This window comes from Aricia agestis, chromosome 5, assembly GCF_905147365.1.
Source record: "Aricia agestis chromosome 5, ilAriAges1.1, whole genome shotgun sequence".
Lineage (NCBI taxonomy): Eukaryota > Metazoa > Arthropoda > Insecta > Lepidoptera > Lycaenidae > Aricia > Aricia agestis.
In genome coordinates, this window is record NC_056410.1 from 3,253,675 (window position 1) to 3,274,819 (window position 21,145).

General features: G+C 39.3%; 3 protein-coding genes across 3 annotated transcripts in view; 2 read left to right on the forward strand and 1 right to left on the reverse strand.

The window, feature by feature from the left end:
- Positions 1 to 339: 339 nt before the first annotated feature.
- Positions 340 to 1,227, reverse strand: LOC121727242 (small integral membrane protein 12). The gene is made up of 3 exons (XM_042114961.1): positions 1,102 to 1,227; positions 885 to 1,014; positions 340 to 599 (listed from the first exon to the last, which is right to left on the reverse strand). The coding sequence occupies exons 2-3, from the start codon at positions 1,012 to 1,014 to the stop codon at positions 460 to 462; spliced, it is 270 nt and encodes an 89-aa protein (XP_041970895.1). The 5' UTR covers positions 1,102 to 1,227; the 3' UTR covers positions 340 to 459.
- Positions 1,228 to 1,761: 534 nt separating this feature from the next.
- On the forward strand, positions 1,762 to 12,228 carry LOC121727243 (arginine-hydroxylase NDUFAF5, mitochondrial). Its single transcript, XM_042114962.1, has 6 exons — positions 1,762 to 2,132; positions 2,256 to 2,407; positions 2,738 to 2,845; positions 3,297 to 3,442; positions 4,262 to 4,439; positions 12,010 to 12,228. Exons 1-6 carry the CDS (start codon positions 1,826 to 1,828, stop codon positions 12,205 to 12,207), a joined length of 1,089 nt encoding a protein of 362 aa, XP_041970896.1. The 5' UTR covers positions 1,762 to 1,825; the 3' UTR covers positions 12,208 to 12,228.
- A 6,471-nt stretch (positions 12,229 to 18,699) lies between these two features.
- Positions 18,700 to 21,145, forward strand: part of LOC121726955 (putative fatty acyl-CoA reductase CG5065) — a 48,348-nt gene continuing 45,902 nt past the window's right edge. Inside the window, exon 1 of the mRNA XM_042114613.1 lies at positions 18,700 to 18,747. The gene's annotated coding sequence lies outside the window, so the exon portion shown is untranslated. The remainder of the gene's footprint in view (positions 18,748 to 21,145) is intronic.

Genomic DNA, 21,145 nt, shown 5'->3' on the forward strand with positions numbered 1-21,145 from the left:
CTGCAAAACCAATGCGAAACAGGAATAGAGCGAGATGCAATATAACGCATTTTAGTGTGGCGGTTGAGACAGTAAATCAGTTCGCCGCTGTTTCGCAGTTCGCAGCGTCAGTGGACTAAAGGCAGTAATACCTACTTCCTTAATTCTTTAGAAACAAAAGGAATACTAAAAAGTACTAGCCAACTGCCAAGCAGACCCATCCTTTCGTCTTTGGACTTAACTTTAAAAAGAAAACAAAAAAGAAGAGAATATTTTGTTTAAATTATTGGTTTTAATTAACAATTTTTTTAAAAGCGTCAACAACTAATAAAATATATCTAGTTTATGATTTATAAAATTTGTATTGATTTATAATGTAAAGCTAACCTAAATGCACTTGAAACGTAATTGAAAACATTTTTTAAATATTTACAAACTTAACTTTTATTTAAATACAGGCTAAAATTTTTAAAAGCATGTTTATGAAGATTTCTTTTCTAATGAAGGTGACACATTCCTACCTAAAACATTTTCTTTGTACTGTAATTTACCAACATTCAATGGATCCTTTAATAGCTGTTCCTCTTCTTGTCTTTCCAGCCTTTGATCTTGAACGGACTCTGAAATGAAAGGAACTTAGGTAGTATAGGGTAAAGAAGTGAGAGTATAAAATATATTTGTACGTAATATAAAAAATAACCAAAAATGTATTCCTCTTGTTTCTAAATACTTAACTTAGCCAACTGTAATAATAGCAAACCTGAAAGAGTTTACTAAACTGAAGCTTCATTGTAGCTGTAACGCGTCACAGATGACGCTACAAATTTATATACTTAAGTATTAAAAATGGGCCCTTTTAAGTTTCAGAATCAATGAATTGTTTAAACTCTTATCTTAGTACTTACTGCTATATGGTGTGTATCTATCAGATAAGAGGCTTTCTAAGTTATATCCTACTACTCCAACAATAGCGGCAATAGGCAAAGTAATATAAGGAGCGTTGGTTCTTAAAAACTGCAGAATAATCGGCCACATCTGAAATACAAATCCAAAATATGTAGTCCACAAAAACATTGCACATTTTTGGTTAGTTTTTGCATAAATAGGTTATAATAAAATCACCTTGAACTTTAACAATAGAGCTATTAATATGTATAAATAATTATTAAGGTTTTAAACCGAAATAAAACCACTGTTTTATTGTGTTAAATTCACAGATTAATAGTATAAGGTTAAATTTAACATTTCTTGGGTTTTAATTTTATTTTTTTTTCGTATTTATATGTCAAAACATGACGTTTGACGTTCTATTTTCTTTATTTTTGTCCGAGCATGACGTGTTTCAGATTGATTCTTCATTTTCATTTTGTAATTAAATTAATGTAAGTATTTAAATTATTGTAAGTATTTCATTAATGTAAGTTGTAACCGGCAACGGCACTGTTTTCTAAATGTAATTAAATTAATGTAAGTATTTCATTAATGTAAGTTGTAACCGGCAACGGCACTGTTTTCTAAACAAGGCCCTTGTTTAGAAAACAGTGCGGTTGCCACATTTAGGCAGGCCCTTGAGGTAAAAGTTAAAAAAAATCTCCACAGCCGAACATATAACCTCCTCCTTTTTGGAAGTCGGTTAAAAACTGGGTTAACAAAATGACTCTAGCGTCGTTACATACGGACAAAAAAAATATAAAAATAAATAAACAGCTGATTTTGATATTACACTTGACACTTGACAGGCGACAGCTGATAAGTTTTAAAAATAAAATCTTAATTCTTAACCTACAAAGTACAAAGAGGATTTAGCAAAATAATATAAATACTAATGTTTTAAGTTTCTGATATTATGTTTCAATCAATTAGGACAATAAATAATAACATCAAGTGTAGCATACATATTAATAATTTAAATTTTATTTTTCTGAGAAATGTTTGCCGAGCGCAGAGTTCGAACAGCGCAAAAAAGAAAACCGCTAGTTCTGTGTTTCGTACTATGAATATATTTGATCGAAAAGCGAAAATGTTACAAAAGGAACGTTCTGCGCAACGAGAGGACTATAATTTATATGAATACATAAAAGAAGAGATAGGATGGAGAACTGCTGACAAAATTTTTGACATAAAAAGAGTTTTTAAGAATGCAGTAGAACTAGGTGTGTCGATAAGTTCATTTAAATAACCCAAAATAGGTAGCAAATCTTCCAGACATTAAAATACATATAACAAACTTGTATTTATTGAAGATTTTACAAATTGTTGTCTAATAATTTTTACAGGTGCAGGAAGAGGTTATGTTTCTAGACATTTTCTACCCGACAGTGTAGAGAAAGTAACGTTATGTGACTCTTCACAGACGCATCTAGACAAAGCAATTGTAGGAGATGGTGTACAAGTAGAAAAAATAGCAGTAGATGAAGAAAACTTTGATGTAAGTAAGAGTTATATGATTCATTCTCTATGTTATATTCTAAAAGGAAGTAAGTTTTGTAAATACCAAAAAATATGAATGATTACAATTTAGTATATACTTAAATATTGTAATTGTTCATATTTTGGTATGTAAATATTTTGCGGTGAATCTTTGTACAGGAACCTAGGTATTTACTATCTTAAGCTGAATAATAACTCAAATATGGTAAATATTCACATACGGGAAATGATCTTGGTATTACATTTGTATGAGAATTGCGGTGGCGCCCGGACTCTTAACAAATAAAACTTTATGGATTTTACATATACTGTGATTTTTTTTTTTCAGTTTGCAGATGATAGTGTTGACTTGTTTGTATCATCGCTAGCCCTACACTGGGTCAATGACCTGCCTGGATGCTTTGACAAAGTCATGAAATGCTTGAAGCCAGACGGTGTAAGTTACTTTCTCATCAACTTTGTCTTATAGCTACAGTACTCCCAAATTAATAATGCGCATAGAAATCTTCGCTAATTGTCGTAATCACCAAAACACCCGAATCTATGAAACTTGCATTTTGCACCTTGTTCAAAGGAAATAGAAGTAAATATCATATAGCCGGTGGCTGTCCACTGTCGCCGGTCACTGGGAAGCCATCGCGGCGTTACCATGGTAACGTCCAAGCAACGTCAGGAACCTCTACGTCGCTGCAAAGCGCTGTTTTCCCTAAAGTTAAGTTTAAAACAGCGCTTGCAGCGACGTCTTCCGACGCTCGGGAAATACGACCGTTGCTGAAAAATTACGAAAATTTCTATGCGCATTATCACTGTGGGAGCACTGTACAACAACTTCAGCACTAAGTCTGCTTTTAAATGTTCCTTGCTAAAGATAATTACTATCGTTACAGGTATTTGTAGCTTGTGTGTTTGGTGGAGACACATTAATGGAATTAAGACAAGCAATACAGTTAGCCGAGACAGAGCGGATGGGCGGAGTCTACCCACACATATCACCATTCACTAGAGTTAGAGATATAGGAGGGCTGCTTAATGCGTAAGTAAGGAGCTTATCAGACTTTTCAGTATAAAGACATATAATTTTTAGAAGCAGCACAGCTAATAATGTATTGTCATGTAACTAATTTATATACAAAATATACCTACATACATATTTACATATTTCCCCAGTGCAGATTTTGACGACGTCCATATTGTATCAAATTATTATGAACTACATAATATTATCATCATAATATTAATAAGCGAACGAAACACTTTGTAACCCTTTTTATGAAAAATGGGGAAACATAGGTGCATGAAATTTTGCACAGTTATAGTTTATATGGTGAAGGAGTGCATCGAACTAATATTATTTTGAAATTATGCTTTTATCATACATTTTTTTAACAAATAAAACATTACACACACTACAACACACACACATGAGAAATGACAGATTATTGAGTGACAAGCCTGTACATACGAATTATACTCTTTTATTTATGGTTGAAGTGTGTTGACAACAAGTTGACAAATTGAAAATGGATTATAGTTTTTTTTATTGGATCTAAGATACTATTAGACAATGCTTACACGGCCAGTCTGAGATCAACTAAGCCCCAGAGACAAGAGGTGAAAAAAAAAAAGATAAAGTCAATATTTTTTGAAACTAAGGTCGAATTTCGACCATTGGGCGATCTCTAGTTTGCGTAATTTCAAATTTGCCAAAACATGCAACAAAGATGTAACGAGCCTATAATAAATTTCCGCGCGATTGTGATTCTTTGTGCTTCTGCACCATTCTCAGCTGCTTGCATACCACTAATAAGATGTGTTCAAGGGTGATTGACAACTCAATGATGTTACTCCGCAGGTTCACCCTGCAGACTGTGGACGTGGACACCCTAACAGTGTGGTACCCGTCCGCCTGGCACGTGATGCGGGATGTCCGAGCGCTGGGAGAAGCCAACGCCGCGCTCAACCGGCCGCTGCGCCTCGCCCGCGAAGTGCAGTTCGCCGCCGCCGCCATCTACGACGAGATGTACGGCAAGGTATGATGAAGACGGCCTGTCTGCTGTTTTAGGGCTCCCACGCGAATACGCATCGCATCGCAAAATTCTGCGACAAAACTCATACAAAAAATTACATATCGATGCGATGTGAATTCGCAGTTTTATGTGGAAGCCTTTACATCAAGCCCTAGAGGTTTAGCCCGGCCGCAGATTGTCCGAATTCTGATAAGAAACAGTTGAATTTCGCCGGACCGCCACCCCGCACACTATCCGAAATGTCCTTCCGGCGAGTTTGAGCTCACTCGGCTCAGTACAAAATGTAAGAGACAGCGCGGACGTTCAACTGTTTCTGATCAGAAATTTCGCACAATGTGCGGCCGGGCTTAAGGCTACGGTTGCACGCTCAGTCAGCCTCTTATCAGTCCATCAGTCTGAGACCGAGGCCAGAATGACGGCTGAATAGTACAAGGAAATTGATTCTTAGGTAGTAGATGGGCCTACGATATTTGGTCGGCTTAGGTATTTCAGTTAAATGTTAGCTGTGATCGGTTGGATGGGTTTGACTTAACGCGACCAAATTACTTATGTCGCCATCTGCCTAGGAAACAACTTCTCCGACAGTACATAAGAAATAAATGATCAGTTTGTCAATCGACCGCTTAGAGCCTTAGACAATCATTCTCTCGTCATTCCTGATCAAATTCTGATGCCAGACTGAGCGTGCAGTAGCCGTTATCTAGGTGCGTTTACAGTTTTTGCGGTATGATAGACTGGAAACGACTGCCTTGCCTTGTTCATAAGAGCGCGTTTCCGAAATGTAAATTTCGAGTGTTATTGCGCAAAAAATTACAAAGATATTATGTCTATACTAAAACATTTGCCTGCCCTCACACTAATGCACTATCACAGAAGTTGATTCATAGGCAGATTGCGGACCTACGTATTTTGGTCGTGTCATGTCAAACCCAGCCGACATATTATCACGACTTAGTGTCACCGCAGACTTACAATTTCAAGTTGAGAAACTAAATCGTATAGTATACCGTTAGCTATGGCGGCTTATGAGAGCTCGCACACTGCATCCAACTAAATTGTACAACTTTGAGTTGGATGCAATGTGCGAGCTGATTGTCAACTTGAAATAGTTGTAAGTCTGCGGTGACATTTATTGAATTGTCACAACTCAACCAAATGACGACTTACACTAATGTATTTAATCGCAGCGACACACAATATCGCGCGGCGTCATGTGTAAACGCTCTAAAGCAGAATGAGCTCGGGACTAAGGGTAGAAAGATCTATTAGCAGGAGGAAGAAGTCTCACATTTTTCTCATATTTTGTGCCACCAGAGTAATAGCAAACTATTCCTTTTATTTAGTGATTTATTATCTTGTTTGATTACTTAATTTTTACACTTTTTATAAATATTGTTACGTACTAGGGTTCGAGGATTTGGAGAGAAAGACCTGGTGACTCTCTTGAAGACTTTATTAACACTGCACTAAACACTAGGTCACAACACTTAGCACTAAGTACAAACACAAATCACTAGGTCCAATCACTAAGCACTATCACTGTCCTAGGTCGTAGCCAAGTCGCAGGTTTCACTGGTTCACTCACTATTGATCACTCCGAAATCGCCTTGATGAAAGCTCGAAACAAACTGACTTGCCGGGCCTGCCTGCGGTTCTTTTTATATGGCGAGACGAATTCCAGAAATTTCCCGATTCACGTAAACAAGTAAACAACCGTGGGAAATTTCTAGGAGGCTCGGGCATGTAACACAATAAAACTACCGTCCTTGCGATAAGTGCAGTAAGTTGAATTTAATTTAGACCTTATGGACTCAGTCATAAGGTCTAAATTCAAACACGCTAACAAATAAAGGGTAAACACGTAAACAAACATTAGACCTTTCTAGAAGGTTCGAGTATGTACTTGCGCACCACGTGTCCGTATACCATGTACCGTAACACTACTCCCCTCTTAGAGATGCTCGTCCCGAGCATCATTGTTACTGCCATGGTAACGCGCCACGCTGTTTCTACGACTACTCCTGGTCTGTGGTCCCCTTTACAGCAGCGCAAGTAATACATCTGTGGCACCAATCCTGCACATCATCTCTCCAATGCAACCAGAAGAATCGTTCTCGCACTTTCCTTAGCATCCTCTTGACGCCTAGATGACTCCCTGATACGCCCTCATGTATCTCGCGGAGAACATCTGGTACTCTTGCCCTTGGGACAATTATCTGAAAATAGAACTCTCTGCCGTTAGCCTTCTGCCATTTCCGGTAGAGTAGTCCGTCCTGAAGTATCAGACTGTCCCATTGCACCCAGTACGCCTTAGCGACAGCGCCAGTGGGTGCAACCTCACTCCAGATTGGTTTTACGTCACCCCGTTTCTTCCATGTGATGATGTGCCGAAGGTCGTCATCTCTTTCTTGAGCCTTTCTCATAGCTTCATTCTCCATGTGCCCCAAATTACTTGTTCTCTTTGTTCCGCTCCGTGCCTGGGAGGTAACAGTTACCGGGGCTTTCTCCGCGTCATCCAGTACTCGCCCCTTAGTTCTGGATTCTATTCGTTCCCCATGATTCCGGGTAGGAGACGAAACCGCTTGCTTCTTCAACTCCTCCATTTGTTCCTCGATCCTTTTTATCCTTGCCATCTGGGTCTTCTTCTGCGGACAGTTTAGCTGAAGATGGCCCCTCTCACCACACTTATAGCACATGGCTTCAAATCTTTTCCTCGTAGAAGCCTTAACTTCCTTGACTTCTTCAGAGACCTTGTGGATCTTATGGGTCTGCCGTATGTCATGGCGCACAGCCTCGAATTCCAAAGCATGCGCTAATGCTTCCTTTAGCGAGGTATGGTGACCAAGTCTTACTGCAGCCCTGACCTCCAAGTCTTTGATTCCGTCGACAAATCCTTGAACAATATTTGTGTCGACCATCTTGGTGTCGGCTCCTGGATATGCCTTCCTGACGAGTTTTTCAATTTCCAACGCCCATTGTTGAAGTCCTTCTCCTGAACGTTGGACTCTGTCACGCAGTTGGGCACGGAACACGTGCTCCAGGTGTCGCTCCCCGTATCTGGATTCCAGTGCCTCCATCAGGTCTTGGAAACCATTTCCCGTATGTGGCAGTGCCTCCAGAACCGACACAGCTTGCCCTCTGAGTGCAACAGTGAGAGCGGTCAAGCATTGCTCCTCCGTCCATCCGTTTGCGGTAGCAACAGTCTGAAATTGCCGACGATAAGCGTTCCAAGAAGTAGTGCTGTCGTACGGTGGCACCTTTACTCTTGGTCCTTGCGCCACACCAGTGACTCCACTAGACACCGCAACTCCCGTAGTTTCTAGGCGCACTACTCTCTTCTGTAGTTCTGTGAATCCGGTTTTCAAATTTTCCACAACCGTCTCTAACCCAGTAACTCGTTCTTTCATTACGTCGACGTCTTTACGAAGCTTATTCACCGTGTCACTAACATCCTTTATAGCCAAAAGCGCTTTTTCTTGGAGGTCCTTTTGTTGCTCTTGTGACTCCTGCAACGCGCTGAGCTTACGGTCTTGTGCCTCTTGCAAAGCACCGAGCTTGCGGTCTTGTGCCTCTTGTAAAGCGCCGAACTTGCGGTCTTGTGACTCTTGTAAAGCGCCGAACTTGCGGTCTTGTGATTCTTGCAGAGCCTGAATTAACTCAATTAGGCTTTGTAATTGGGGAGCCATTTGAGGGGCCACAGAAGCTACGGGCGATGCATGGTGGCTGGAGCCAGTAGGCAGGGGTTGAGCAGACGGAGCTCGGTGGGTGGAGCTAGTGGGCGTGGCCTGAGTGGGCGTGGCCTGGTGGGCGGAGCCAGTGGGCGTGGTCATGCCCAAAGTGGGCGGAGCCTGAGGGGCGTGGCCAGTGGGCGTGTCCCGGTGGGCGGAGCCAGGGGGCGTGGCTTCAGCCAAAGTGGGCGGAGCCTGGCGGGCGTGGCCAGTGGGCGGAGCCATGTGGGCGGGGCCAGTGGGTGGGGCCTGTCCCTCAGTGGGCGGAGCTTGGTCCCCAGTGGGTGTGGCCTCCGCAACTCCTCTCTCGGAGTCAATGGCAGCAGCTCGCTGCGCCCTTGTCCTGACACTCCCCTTGAAGTCCTCTCTCCGAGTCAATGGCATCTCCAAATCGCACTTCTGACACCAGTTGTTACGTACTAGGGTTCGAGGATTTGGAGAGAAAGACCTGGTGACTCTCTTGAAGACTTTATTAACACTGCACTAAACACTAGGTCACAACACTTAGCACTAAGTACAAACACAAATCACTAGGTCCAATCACTAAGCACTATCACTGTCCTAGGTCGTAGCCAAGTCGCAGGTTTCACTGGTTCACTCACTATTGATCACTCCGAAATCGCCTTGATGAAAGCTCGAAACAAACTGACTTGCCGGGCCTGCCTGCGGTTCTTTTTATATGGCGAGACGAATTCCAGAAATTTCCCGATTCACGTAAACAAGTAAACAACCGTGGGAAATTTCTAGGAGGCTCGGGCATGTAACACAATAAAACTACCGTCCTTGCGATAAGTGCAGTAAGTTGAATTTAATTTAGACCTTATGGACTCAGTCATAAGGTCTAAATTCAAACACGCTAACAAATAAAGGGTAAACACGTAAACAAACAGACCTTTCTAGAAGGTTCGAGTATGTACTTGCGCACCACGTGTCCGTATACCATGTACCGTAACACTATTCATTGTTTGTAATATTTAAATCATCATCCTATAAATCATATTAATGGATATTTACAATAATATAATTACCGACTTCCAAAAAGGAGGAGGTAATACGTTCGGCTGTATGTATCTTTTTTTTTATGTTCAACGATAACTCAGCCGTTTGTGATCCAATTTTCAAAATTCTTTTTGTGTTGTATAGGGTTAAGCTCGAATTTGGTACCATGTTCACAAAAGTAGTGATCTGATGATTTTCTGAAGCATTCGAGGTAAATGCTACCAAAAAGTAAGATTTCGCACCAGGTTATACCTTGGATCCAAAGGTACCCAGACAGAACTTTTGAATCCTTATAGATACAGGTTCGGGGATTTCGGCGTTGTTTAAACAACTGAAAGCATAAGCCAACACATCAATTTAATTGATCATCATCATCACAATCATAATTATGCCATGGGACATTACATTATGACCCAATCATTGATGCTTTTCGTGAGATTTTGCGTCGAAGCAGATGTTTTTGATGATTATTTCGCTGTTTGTGGACCGATTTTCAAAATTCTTGTGTTGTTGTATAGGATGTAATGTGATGATGTGTGTCTTGATTTTATATATTAATTATTACGAAAGTAGTGAGCTGATGATGGGATCTATAAGCCATCGAGGGAAATCCTTGAAATTTATCAAAAGACTCATAGTGGTTAAAATGTTGTTTCAAGTTACTTAAACATATGTTACGAATAAGAGAAAGTTCATACAAAGGTGTCTCTTGGTCCAAAGGCACTGAACAGAACTCCTGAACCTTTAAAGATAAAAGTTTTTAAATTGCAGCATCGCTTAGATAACTGCTAGCATTTACCACAATTTCGCTTACAGTAACATAATGTGAATAGTTAACATTCGTAGTGGTTATTTACGCATAAAGCCTTATCTTGTAGATAACTAAAAAGAGTGAAATTATTATTTTTAACAGAAACTTAAAACCGACTTCCAAGGTAAAAACAATAATAATATGAACTAAAAAGTATTAAATAACTCTTACTCTATAATAGGGGCTTTTTCAGAATTCGTCTAAATCTCAACTATTTCTGTACATACTACAGTCTTCATTATTTTGAAGTCGGTACCAGCAAAATTTTATCGTGAGTTCAGTCAATGTCAGAATATGTGAAGCTTTTGGGACTGGTACCGACTTCAAAATAATGAAGACTGTAGTATGTACAGAAATAGTTGAGATTTAGACGAATTCTGAAAAAGCCCCTATTATAGAGTAAGAGTTATTTAATACTTTTTAGTTCATATTATTATTGTTTTTACCTTGGAAGTCGGTTTTAATTTTTTGTTAAAAATAATAATGTACATACTTAACTTTTTTCTTAACAACTCACAACAATTTATTAACTAGCTGTTGCCCGCGACTTCGTCCGCGTGGACTTCAGTTTATAGCGCGCGATGTCAACAAAATTGGTGTCAAAAGCTTTTATAAAAAACCCTGGTACCTTTTGCTATTATTTTTATTAAACTTTATATTTTATGCCAAATTTTTAAGCTTATTTAGCCCCCCAATTACACAACTTTACCCATAAACTATTTTATCAATGATAGGTTTAATGTTACGTCACTGGCTGCATAGATAAAGTACTGATTTATTAAATAACGTAAAATAGAAATAACAATCGAAAAAAATCGAAAGCGAATGTAAGATAATACCACCTCTTATATAAAGACTTTTGGGCAAGCGTTAGCGCGATGTAGAAGACGCACGGCGCCATCTATTATGGATTTTTGGAACTAACTTAATTTGAACAAATTTACGCATTTTCACCCCCTTACAACGCTTTTTTTTCAGTAAAAAAGTAGCCTATGTCCTTTCTCAGGCTTTAGACTGTCTGTATACAAAATTTCATTACAATCGGTTCGGTAGTTTTGGCGTGAAAGCGAGACAGACAGACAGACAGACAGACAGACAGAGATACTTTCGCATTTATAATATTAGTATAGATTACTTAGTTTGCAAATAAAATCTTTGAATCTAAAATAATGCTATTATTGCCACATTATTATATGACGGCGTGGTGGGGGAACATGGATTGCCTAATACCGTCTTATCGACAAGAGCTGTTATGCTGTATGCTCTTAGTTTATGTTTATGTCCTTCTCATCTAGAGGACGTTAACCAAAATTTATTAGGTCTAAGTCTGGTATATAAAATGTGATCGCAATCTACCAATAACAACCCGTCGAATCACTGCACTCTTCTCGCTCCATCAAAGTCTGAACACTGCGACGTCCATGTTTGGGATACGATTTTTGAGTTGTACGGGCCGCGGCCTTTTTGGCACTTGGCCCCTAGTGGCAAAAAGGCCGCGCGCCTGTTTCGACAAATCCATTCTCATCACAAATACCTAACATTATATGACATATTAAGACTTCTGCCAGCGCTTTGGGCCAACGTGTAGAGACCTTTTTTTACACGAAGAAATGCGCATCTCCGGCGGATTTGGGGCATCGGCCGGAGTATGACGAACTCCCGTAGGATCTACCCACCCCATGGTGCTCCACTCCCCGTTTAGGCATAGTTCCGGGCACGATTAACCCACCGCAACAACGTGTAGAGGCTAACTTGGCCATAAGTTGGGAGCGACATTCCATACTCTACATTCTACACGTTGGCCCAATGCGCTCGCTCAATGAGTTGGCTGTTGGTCCAATGTGTACTATCAGAGAAGTTGATTCATAGGCAGGTTGCGGACCTGCGTATTTTGGTCGCGTTTTGTCAAATTCAGCCTACAGATGATAGCTTACATTAAGTTGACATAATCTGACCAAATTACGTAGGTCCGTCAACTGCCTATGAATCAATTTATTCGATGCTACAATGGGGCTTTACAATGTGACGTTCCCAGGACGTGCCAGAACAGAACTCCCGCGGTGTGCCGGCCACATACCAGGTGATCAACTTCCTGGGTTGGAAGCCGGACCCCTCGCAGCCCGCACCCATGGAGCGAGGCACGGGCGAGGTCTCCCTGAAGGACCTGCACAAGATAGACGAGATCATCAAAGACACCAAAGTCATAGAACTCACAGAAGACGATAAGAAATAAATTATTTTGTGTTACAAGTTATCTGGTGTTATAATTCCAACCTAAAATTTAGGGTGCTATACATTCGAAATTACGATACCTACTCCTAAACTAGTAGCCAAAAGTTTTTAGTTCATTTTCACCAACATTTGTTAAAGTAAATGTATTGTTACCAGTACCGGTTTTAGCACTACCAGCGCCCTGGGCGAGATTTCTTCGGCGCCAGGGCCCAGGGTGCTGGTAGTGCTAAATAAAGAAGCGCCTTTTTGTTTGCCTTCGGTGCACCCCCTAACGCCGCTACTGCATGTTACCTCTCTCATTTTTCGTTAAATTAATAGAGAAGCATGGTACTTTGACAAATATATGATTCACATTGGCGGACGTTGGTGAAATTAGGACTTAGATTAATAACGGAACCACTAAAAAGTGAAGACCAAAACTCGTAACCCCTTGATGGCGATGCGCGTGTTGCGCATGCATAGTAGGCACTATAGGCAAAGAATATGATACCTTATAGTAGGGGAGACCGTGGGAGGTCGACCTTCACCGATCTGATAGCCAGATGAGACATATTTTTTATCAAATATAATTTATAAACAAATATGCCTATAATTACTTGCCTATCTAAAAGTGTTCATGGTTATTTATTTTTAAGTTTTTAGCTAGGCAACAGTCCTTTAAGTATGATTTTTTGCAGGCAAGTCTATATGATTGATTTTGTAATAAAATAATCTAAAATTTTATATAACTTTCGATAAGTTAGCAGCACGATGGAGTCACCTATATTGACTTACCTGTTTACATCGGCTTGCCATGTAGCTATACACAGAAATGAGTAGGCAAGCCTACTGAGGCATATTCTGTGTGTTAAAAACTAACAGTGAAATAAAATTCATTTGGTTATCAAAAGAATGAAAGTGATGAAAAAAAAATCGATGAAAGTTAATTTAATTAAAAATAGCCATGAGCACTTTTAGATAGGCAATTAGTAATTAGATAGGCAAGTAATTAGTAGGCATATTTGTTTATGCTTAAAATATATTTGATAAAAAATATGTCTCATCTGGTTATCAGATCGGTGAAGGTCGACCTCCCACCGGCTCTTAGACCATTAATCGTTACTAATATTATAAATATGAAAGTGTGCCTGTTTGTTACCTTTTAACGCTAAAACGGCTGAACTGCTTCGATGGGTAAAGACGGATTTTGAGAGACGAGAAAGACGTAGTGCTTTTTTTTTCAGAAAAATGTACGGTTCCTTTACTATAAACAAATTTCGGCGCAACTGAGCTTCAGGCGTAATAATAAATTATGTTTATATCGTACTATGTACCATCGAGGAAATTGATTCTTAGGCAGTTGACGGACCTACGTCATTTGGTCAGCTTATGTCAATTCCATGAAGCTAATATAGGCTAATATAGAGAGGAGGTGTCGTAATCGAATTTGAAACGACGCGTGACAATTTGCGGGGTGAGGGGGTGTCAAGCAAAACTACTAGCTTAGGTCGATGTTGATGTTACTACGTAGTTCAGCTATCTAACACTAGATGTCAAAATTCTTGAATATTATGGGACGTACTCAGAACTTAAAAAAATGTGTATTATTAATTATTATAATAAGTGCAATTAATAAAGTAAGGGTTAGTATTTTGACCGATTTTTTAATGCAAAATAAGGGGACTTACGAGTAAACGAGTCACCTGATAAACTCAAACTTTTTTATTCAGAATAAATTTTTGCAAATGTTCTCTGAACGTCTACATGATGCCTACCACCGGTGATAGAAAGCAACTTCCGTCGCCCATGGACACTCGCAACATCAGCAGAGCTACAGGTGCATTGCCGGCCTTTTAAGAGGTAATAGGGGGGGGGGAGAGGCGGCCTATGGACTATGAATCAATTTCTTCGATGAATGAAAGATGATAATCCACGCTCGATCAGAATGGGATCGCAATGATAGTTTTGTTTGCTAAAAAAGCAGCGTTAGCAAAATTTTCTGATAGCATTAATTTATAGGTAAGTAATCGACCAATTCTGTACATTAACGGCCATTCCCAATATTTGATCTATCTCTGGTTTTGCCCTACTAGAGATAGGAATAACTCACATTAGACATTAGAGACATATATTTTATGTCAATTGTGAGCTATTCCTATCTCTAGTAGGGCAAAACCAGAGATAGATCAAATATTGGGAACGGCCGTAAATTTCAGACTCCTAATCTAATCTGCCTAGGAATCAACTTCTCTGATAGAACATTCGCTGATAAACCCGGTGGTGTATCCTTACGATCTCATTACCGGGGTTAATTATGTTTGCTACTGAGCCTACTGTACGCGCAGGACCTAAAACGGCAGGGTATTTATGTATTTAAATTTTTATGGCCATCGCTACCATGTGCGCGGAGTGTACAATGTCGGTAAACAGGACAAACGGTAATTATGTCTTCCCGCCAACTAATTATAGTTTTATGAAGCACTAGCTTTATTACCTAGAGGCACTAGTTGTAAATTTTCTGGAGCTACAATATGGTAGTTTCAATAATATCTAATAATAGGTCTGTACTCTGTACTTTGTGTGTAACTAAGTACAAAAAAAATGTCTAAATATTCTCATTTTCCTAAAGCTAAACACTATTTAGGGGTGTAGGTCGACCTCCAACTAGGTGGGACGACGATCTCCGCTTAGTTGCAGGCCCATGTTGGATGCGAGTAGCAGGAGATCGGTCATCTTGGCGTTCATTGAGAGAGGCCTATGTCCTGCAGTGGACGACTATAGGCTGATATGATGATGATGATGATGAAACACTATTTCATTTTGACGACCTCTGTGGCTCAATGGTTGAGCGTGTGGCGGCTTTAGCCGACTGGGGGTCGCTGGTTCGATTCCCGCGGATCGAAGTTCCTGAGTTATGGATGTGTAATTGAATATGTGTATGATATATAATAAAAATCTTAAATATATTATGCATTATCTATATCTTAAATACTAGATGACCCGGTGGACTTCTTATCACTTTCCTTCTTAGGTATATTCCTTCTCTGGACTTCCACGAATATTTTAAGACTAAACTTATCCAAATCGGTTCAGCCGTTCTCGAGTTTTAGTGTGCTATTATCTATTCTGTGGTTTTAGCGAGACTAACAAAATTTAAAATTAATTTGTATTTAGATTTTCGTTATCTGGTACCCGTAACACAAGTCCTTTAGGTACTTACCACGGGCAAGACTGACTTGGTGTAAAGCGTATTGTTATTATTACCTACTAGCTATTTGACCGAGCTTTGCTCGGTATTTGATGAAAATGACTGTTTCTAAAAATGATTCCTAGCTAGATCGATTTATCGCCCCCGAAACCCCCTATATACTAAATTTCATGAAAATCGTTGGAGCCGATCCCGAGATTCCAATTATATATATATATATATATATATATATACAGTGTGTAACAAAAATAAGTGATAATACTTTAGGGTGTGTACGAGCTCCTTGTAAAGAGTTCACTGTGAAAGTAGCAGCGCTGAAAGACGAAAAAAATTTTTCACTTTTGTATGGGCAAGGGCCCGAGTGTCACGAGTTTCTCCATACAAAAGTGAAAAAATTTTTTCGTCTTTCAGCGCTGCTACTTTCACAGTGAACTCTCTACAAGGAACACGTACACACCCTAAAGTATTATCACTTATTTTTGTTACACCCTGTATATATACAGGGTGTAACAAAAATAAGTGATAATACTTTAGGGTGTGTACGTGTTCCTTGTAGAGAGTTCACTGTGAAAGTAGCAGCGCTGAAAGACCAGATTTTTTTTTTACTTTTGTATGGACGAGCGGCCGAACGTCACGACTTTCCCCATACAAAAGTGAAAAAAAAAATTGGTCTTTCAGCGCTGCTACTTTCACAGTGAACTCTCTATAAGGAACACATACACACCCTAAAGTATTGTGGGAATAATGCGTGGTGGCCAAAGGAAGATCTTCCGACCGAGCGAGGTGTTATGCTCGGTCAGGCCGAAGCCCACGTGATACATTTCAGCTGTCGTATATATACCGACGCGCTCAGAAAACTTCGATAGCGCGATGCAGGAATGTTAGGCGAATTGTGGGTACCGCCACATCACTCCCCCCCGAAGACCGGAGGTCGAATCTTGAAGTCTTGTCGCTTGAATCGCCAGTGCCAGTGAGTTCCAGTGAGTCGGAACTGTTGCAGTGAGTCCCAGTGAGTCGGAACTGTAAGCTGCTGCACGGGATCCAGTGAGTCGGATAGCTGCCGTGCGGGGCCGATGCTACGTGCTGACCAGGAGAGATGTGCTCTGCTTGCTGACCGGTCGGTGTAGTGAGAAAGCCCGATGATGCCGATGCGGAGTCGCCCAGGCCGCGGTACATTGCGGCTAGTGGACGATGTACCCGATGAGGCGATGCTGGCTGGCGCGGTGCGGAGGGGCGGGGAGTGATGATGATGAAGGAGGGTGTTCTGTCGGGGGTTACCAATGTGGGAATAATGCGTGGTGGCCAAAGGAAGATCTTCCGACCGAGCGAGGTGTTATGCTCGGTCAGGCCGAAGCCCACGTGATACATTTCAGCTGTCGTATATATACCGACGCGCTCAGAAAACTTCGATAGCGCGATGCAGGAATGTTAGGCGAATTGTGGGTACCGCCACAGTATTATCACTTATTTTTGTTACACCTTGTATATATATATATATATTATATACAAGAATTGCCTCGTTTAAAGATATAACATATTATATTATTATCTCATTGATTTAATTCATTGACATGTCGTTACAATATTATTGGTGGTATTTATGGTATTTCCAGACTCCTGCAGTGCTCGACCAAGCGTTTGGGCTTCTTGCGTGTCAAATCAAATCAAAATCATTTTATTTGCTTAGGAATATGGTACAATAAGGTGTTAGCTTTTTCATTTTCCACATATTCTAGTACAATGAGTGTGCAAATATTACTGCAAACTACAAAGTACAGTCGTATAATTTAAGGTTAACGTATTACCAAGTCAGAAGATTTATTAAGTAAATGAAATAGAAATGTTGATAATTACCTAATTATTGATTTATTACATTATATTAGATACGTAATTTGGGGTGAATAGATAGGTCTTCGAACTTTGGTAATTATTTTCGTAAGGTTGCAGAACGGATACCCACTTTTTTAGTCGTGTATATATGGAGTCTTAGGCCAAACTATTGATATAAATTTGTTTCTCTTCGGATATGTTTGCAGTTATTAAAAAAAGACACAAAATATACGTAATTTCTAATTACTACTTATCAGGGGACAATAGACACACCTGAGGGGTGATTGGAAAATTTTCGTAGGGCTGCCTCGTTACAGTTTCCCTATATATTCTTTATTGGATAAAGGCAAGCAAACTTGGGAAGGTTTCTTTAATTATTTATTAGTATAAATTAAAAGTAAAATTATATTTATAGTTTCGAGGCATTTTTGTATCTGAGAAATAAAATAATGTAAATATTTACAAAAATAAATGAAATAATTTATATTATTCTGTTAAGAATGAATAAAATTAAATAATATTGAATAGATTAAAAAATAATCAAGAAAATTAAAAACGCTTTAAGTAACTAAAAGATAAATTTAAACTGTAGATAACCACAACAAACTTTGTGGCAGCCCTGACATAATCATGGCTAATCACCCCTCTTTCGTAACTAATCACCCATTGGCCGTGTCTATTAACCATATTTGCGTGCTTATTAACCTCTCAGGCGTGTTTATTCACCCCTTTCGTGTATCTAATCACCCCTAAAATTTAAAGAAAATAAGGCTTACGGAACAAGAACAATTTTGTACACTTACTGCATATTTTTACCTTAATAACTATATCAAAATATATTACAACAGCACTGACCGCAATTTGAAGAAAACTATAAACTATTATGACCAAAATTAACCGAAATACGGAGGTTCAAACTCGCTCGTCTAAAACGACTTGTTTTGTTGTCAACTTTGAAATTAAATTTTGTCAGTTTTAGCGATGTAGCCACACATAAAAATTTGCCAGACTAAGGAGAATGATATCAACAAATTCATAAAGTTGCGGGTTTTTACTGGGGATACCGAGTTAGCCATAAAAACATTGAAACTTATCCTAAGTTTTTTTCCTATTGCCCCCTTCAATTCTATTCACCCCGGTTTACTGGTAGGTGCATTTTATAATTTGTTAAATATTTTTTTTAGAAATAAGTATATAATTTACACATTAATTGAACTCATTCATAATATTTTTATCATCGAAAAATTCATTCGCTGAATACTTATTAGGTATTACATTTTATCCAAGTTGGTGTACCTACCTATTATGTAATAAAATGAACCTTCTGTTTATTCACAAACAAATCGTATTTTCCCGAAGATACTTGAAATTTGTTCCGTCTACTTGAATTTTGTTTGCCTTGTAAATTGCTCGGAAATACAATAATAAGTACTTAGTTTGCAAATGTTTTTGTACGGTTTAATGAACATTCGGTCAGTCTCTTGAGTCGTGGTCAGTCCCTCGCCACCGCAGCTTCTAATACCGGTAAGTACATAATATAGTCTGTCAAGAAAGTGAAGAAATTAAAAAGTGGCAACATAGTGTCATCCCTTTTTCCTTAGATTGATTTAAAAGGGATGACACTACGATGTTGGCACTTTTTAGTTTCTTATTAAATACATTTTCGAATTTTAAAAGTAGGGTTGGTAAGTGGTAACTCTAGTATTAATATAATTTATGTTTTTTTAACAATTAACGGCTGCACTCTGAACTTCATTATTTAAACTTCAATTTAATGAAGAGTTTGGCAGATAATAAGTGATTATTAGGCTGGCTTCTCACGGCGTGTGATATCGCAAGCCGCGCCGCGCCGAGCCAGCTATTACGAGCAAGCACGAGCCACAGGCGAGCACGAGCCACCCCTTCACGCGGCGCGTGGCTCGAGCGGGCGCGGCGCGGCTTGCGATAATACGCGCCGTGAGAAGGCACCATAACAATATTATGTCAAAAATATGTTCATTCAATTATAGTTAAGTAATTAATAGATATTCGTCTCTGAGTACGGCTCACTAACAATAATTAATTACTTAATTATTGTTAGTGAAAACATTAAATAAACATAAAATAAAATTCAAACTACCCTCCACCTTAAAAACGTTATTTAAATTTCTTAACGAGTAGTCTACCTATGTGAGAAATGAGAGTAACCTAGTTTACTGGTGAAGACGGACGCGTGTAAAAATAAAAGCGACACCGACACTAGTTATTGTGTTAAAATTAACTGAAAACTGAAAAGTTTTACCGTCGGTAATTTACGATTTGTAAGCTAGAGATGAACTATAGATCTATACAGGGTGTAACAAAACTAAGTGATAATACTTTAGGGCCGGGTGTGTACGTGTTCCTTGTAGAAAGTTCACTGTGAAAGTGGCCGCGCTGAAAGGTCAATTTTTTCACTTTTGTATGGGGAAACTCGTGACACTGGGGCACTGGCCCATACAAAAATGAAAACAAATTTTGGTCTTTCACCGCTGCTACTTTCACAGTGAACTGGTACACAGGAACACGTACACATCCTAAAGTATTATCACTTAGTTTTGTTACATTCTGTATAATACTAGATAACGCCCGCAATTCCCTTGCACCAACATTTGTTTATCGCGTGGAAACCACACATTCTTTCAGGATAAAAAGTATCATATTATCTTCGTGTCCTTTCCCGGGACTCAAAGTATCTCCATACCAAGATTCTCTATCTCCTCCATATCAAGATCTAGTGGTATAGAGCGCGGCTCTTGCCTCGGAGGTCGTGGGTTCGATTCCCGCGTTGGAAACATGTTATTTCCAAGTTTGGTTAGGACAATACAGGCTGATCACCTGATTGTCTGACAAGTAAGATGATCCATGCGTCGGATGGGCATGTAAAAAGTCGGTCCTGCGCCTGATCTCTCGCCAGTCGTGTCGGTCGTCCGTCCCACTGGGTTATGAGAGTAAAGGAATAGAGAGTGCTCTTGTGTATTGCGCACACACTAGGGCACTATAAAATTACTCCTGCGTAGCTGGCCTGGTTTCAATGAAACCGGCCACCGTCACCGAAACCGGTGTTGGGAGCTATTATTATACCAAGATTCAGAAAAATCGGTACAGCGGTTTGGACTGAAGAGGTAACAGACAGACATATCTACTATCGCAATTATTATAATATTAGGGAGGAAATTACAGTGTATTCATAAATACATTGTTAATTTTAAAGGACCTTTTCAAATGTTTACAAAAGTAGACATTATATTTCGAATATCGGTAAATATAATTATATTAATTAATAAATAAAGAATTATTTTAGGTCAATACATAATATGAAATTGGCGCTTTGTATGGGAGGAATATAAAGTCGATTTTTTTTGTGTAATATATCAAATTAATCAAAGTATGTACCATTGTTATCGATGCATTTAAGGGTAGTTCGTTGATCTCTTTACTTTAAAAAAAATCGAAGGACGAGAGTCAATAACTTCTTTGAATGCGGTTTGGACTGCCACATCAGAGTTGAATTTTTAGGAAGTTATCTAAATTCCGAAAGAAATGGTAATCTGTTGGAGCAAGGTCCGGGGAGTACGGTGGATGTCGCAGACAACATTGTCCCGATTAAAAAAAAAAAAGTTTAATTATAATGCAACGCGAAAGTTTAAAATGTTATAAAATTTATTTCTATAAACAACATTTTACAGCAAACAACAGCTCTGGCCCCCACGCTAGGCGAAGCCCGTCCTGTGGGGGAGTTTATACACATTCACTGGTGCACAAGGATACACTGTTGCGTATTACATCATTAAGAGGATACAACAGGGGCTAGAGAAATGAAAAAAAAACACGTGTAATATCTATAGCTGTCTCCCTTACCTCAAGCCTATACCGCAGAACGCGATAGAGACAACTGCAGAAA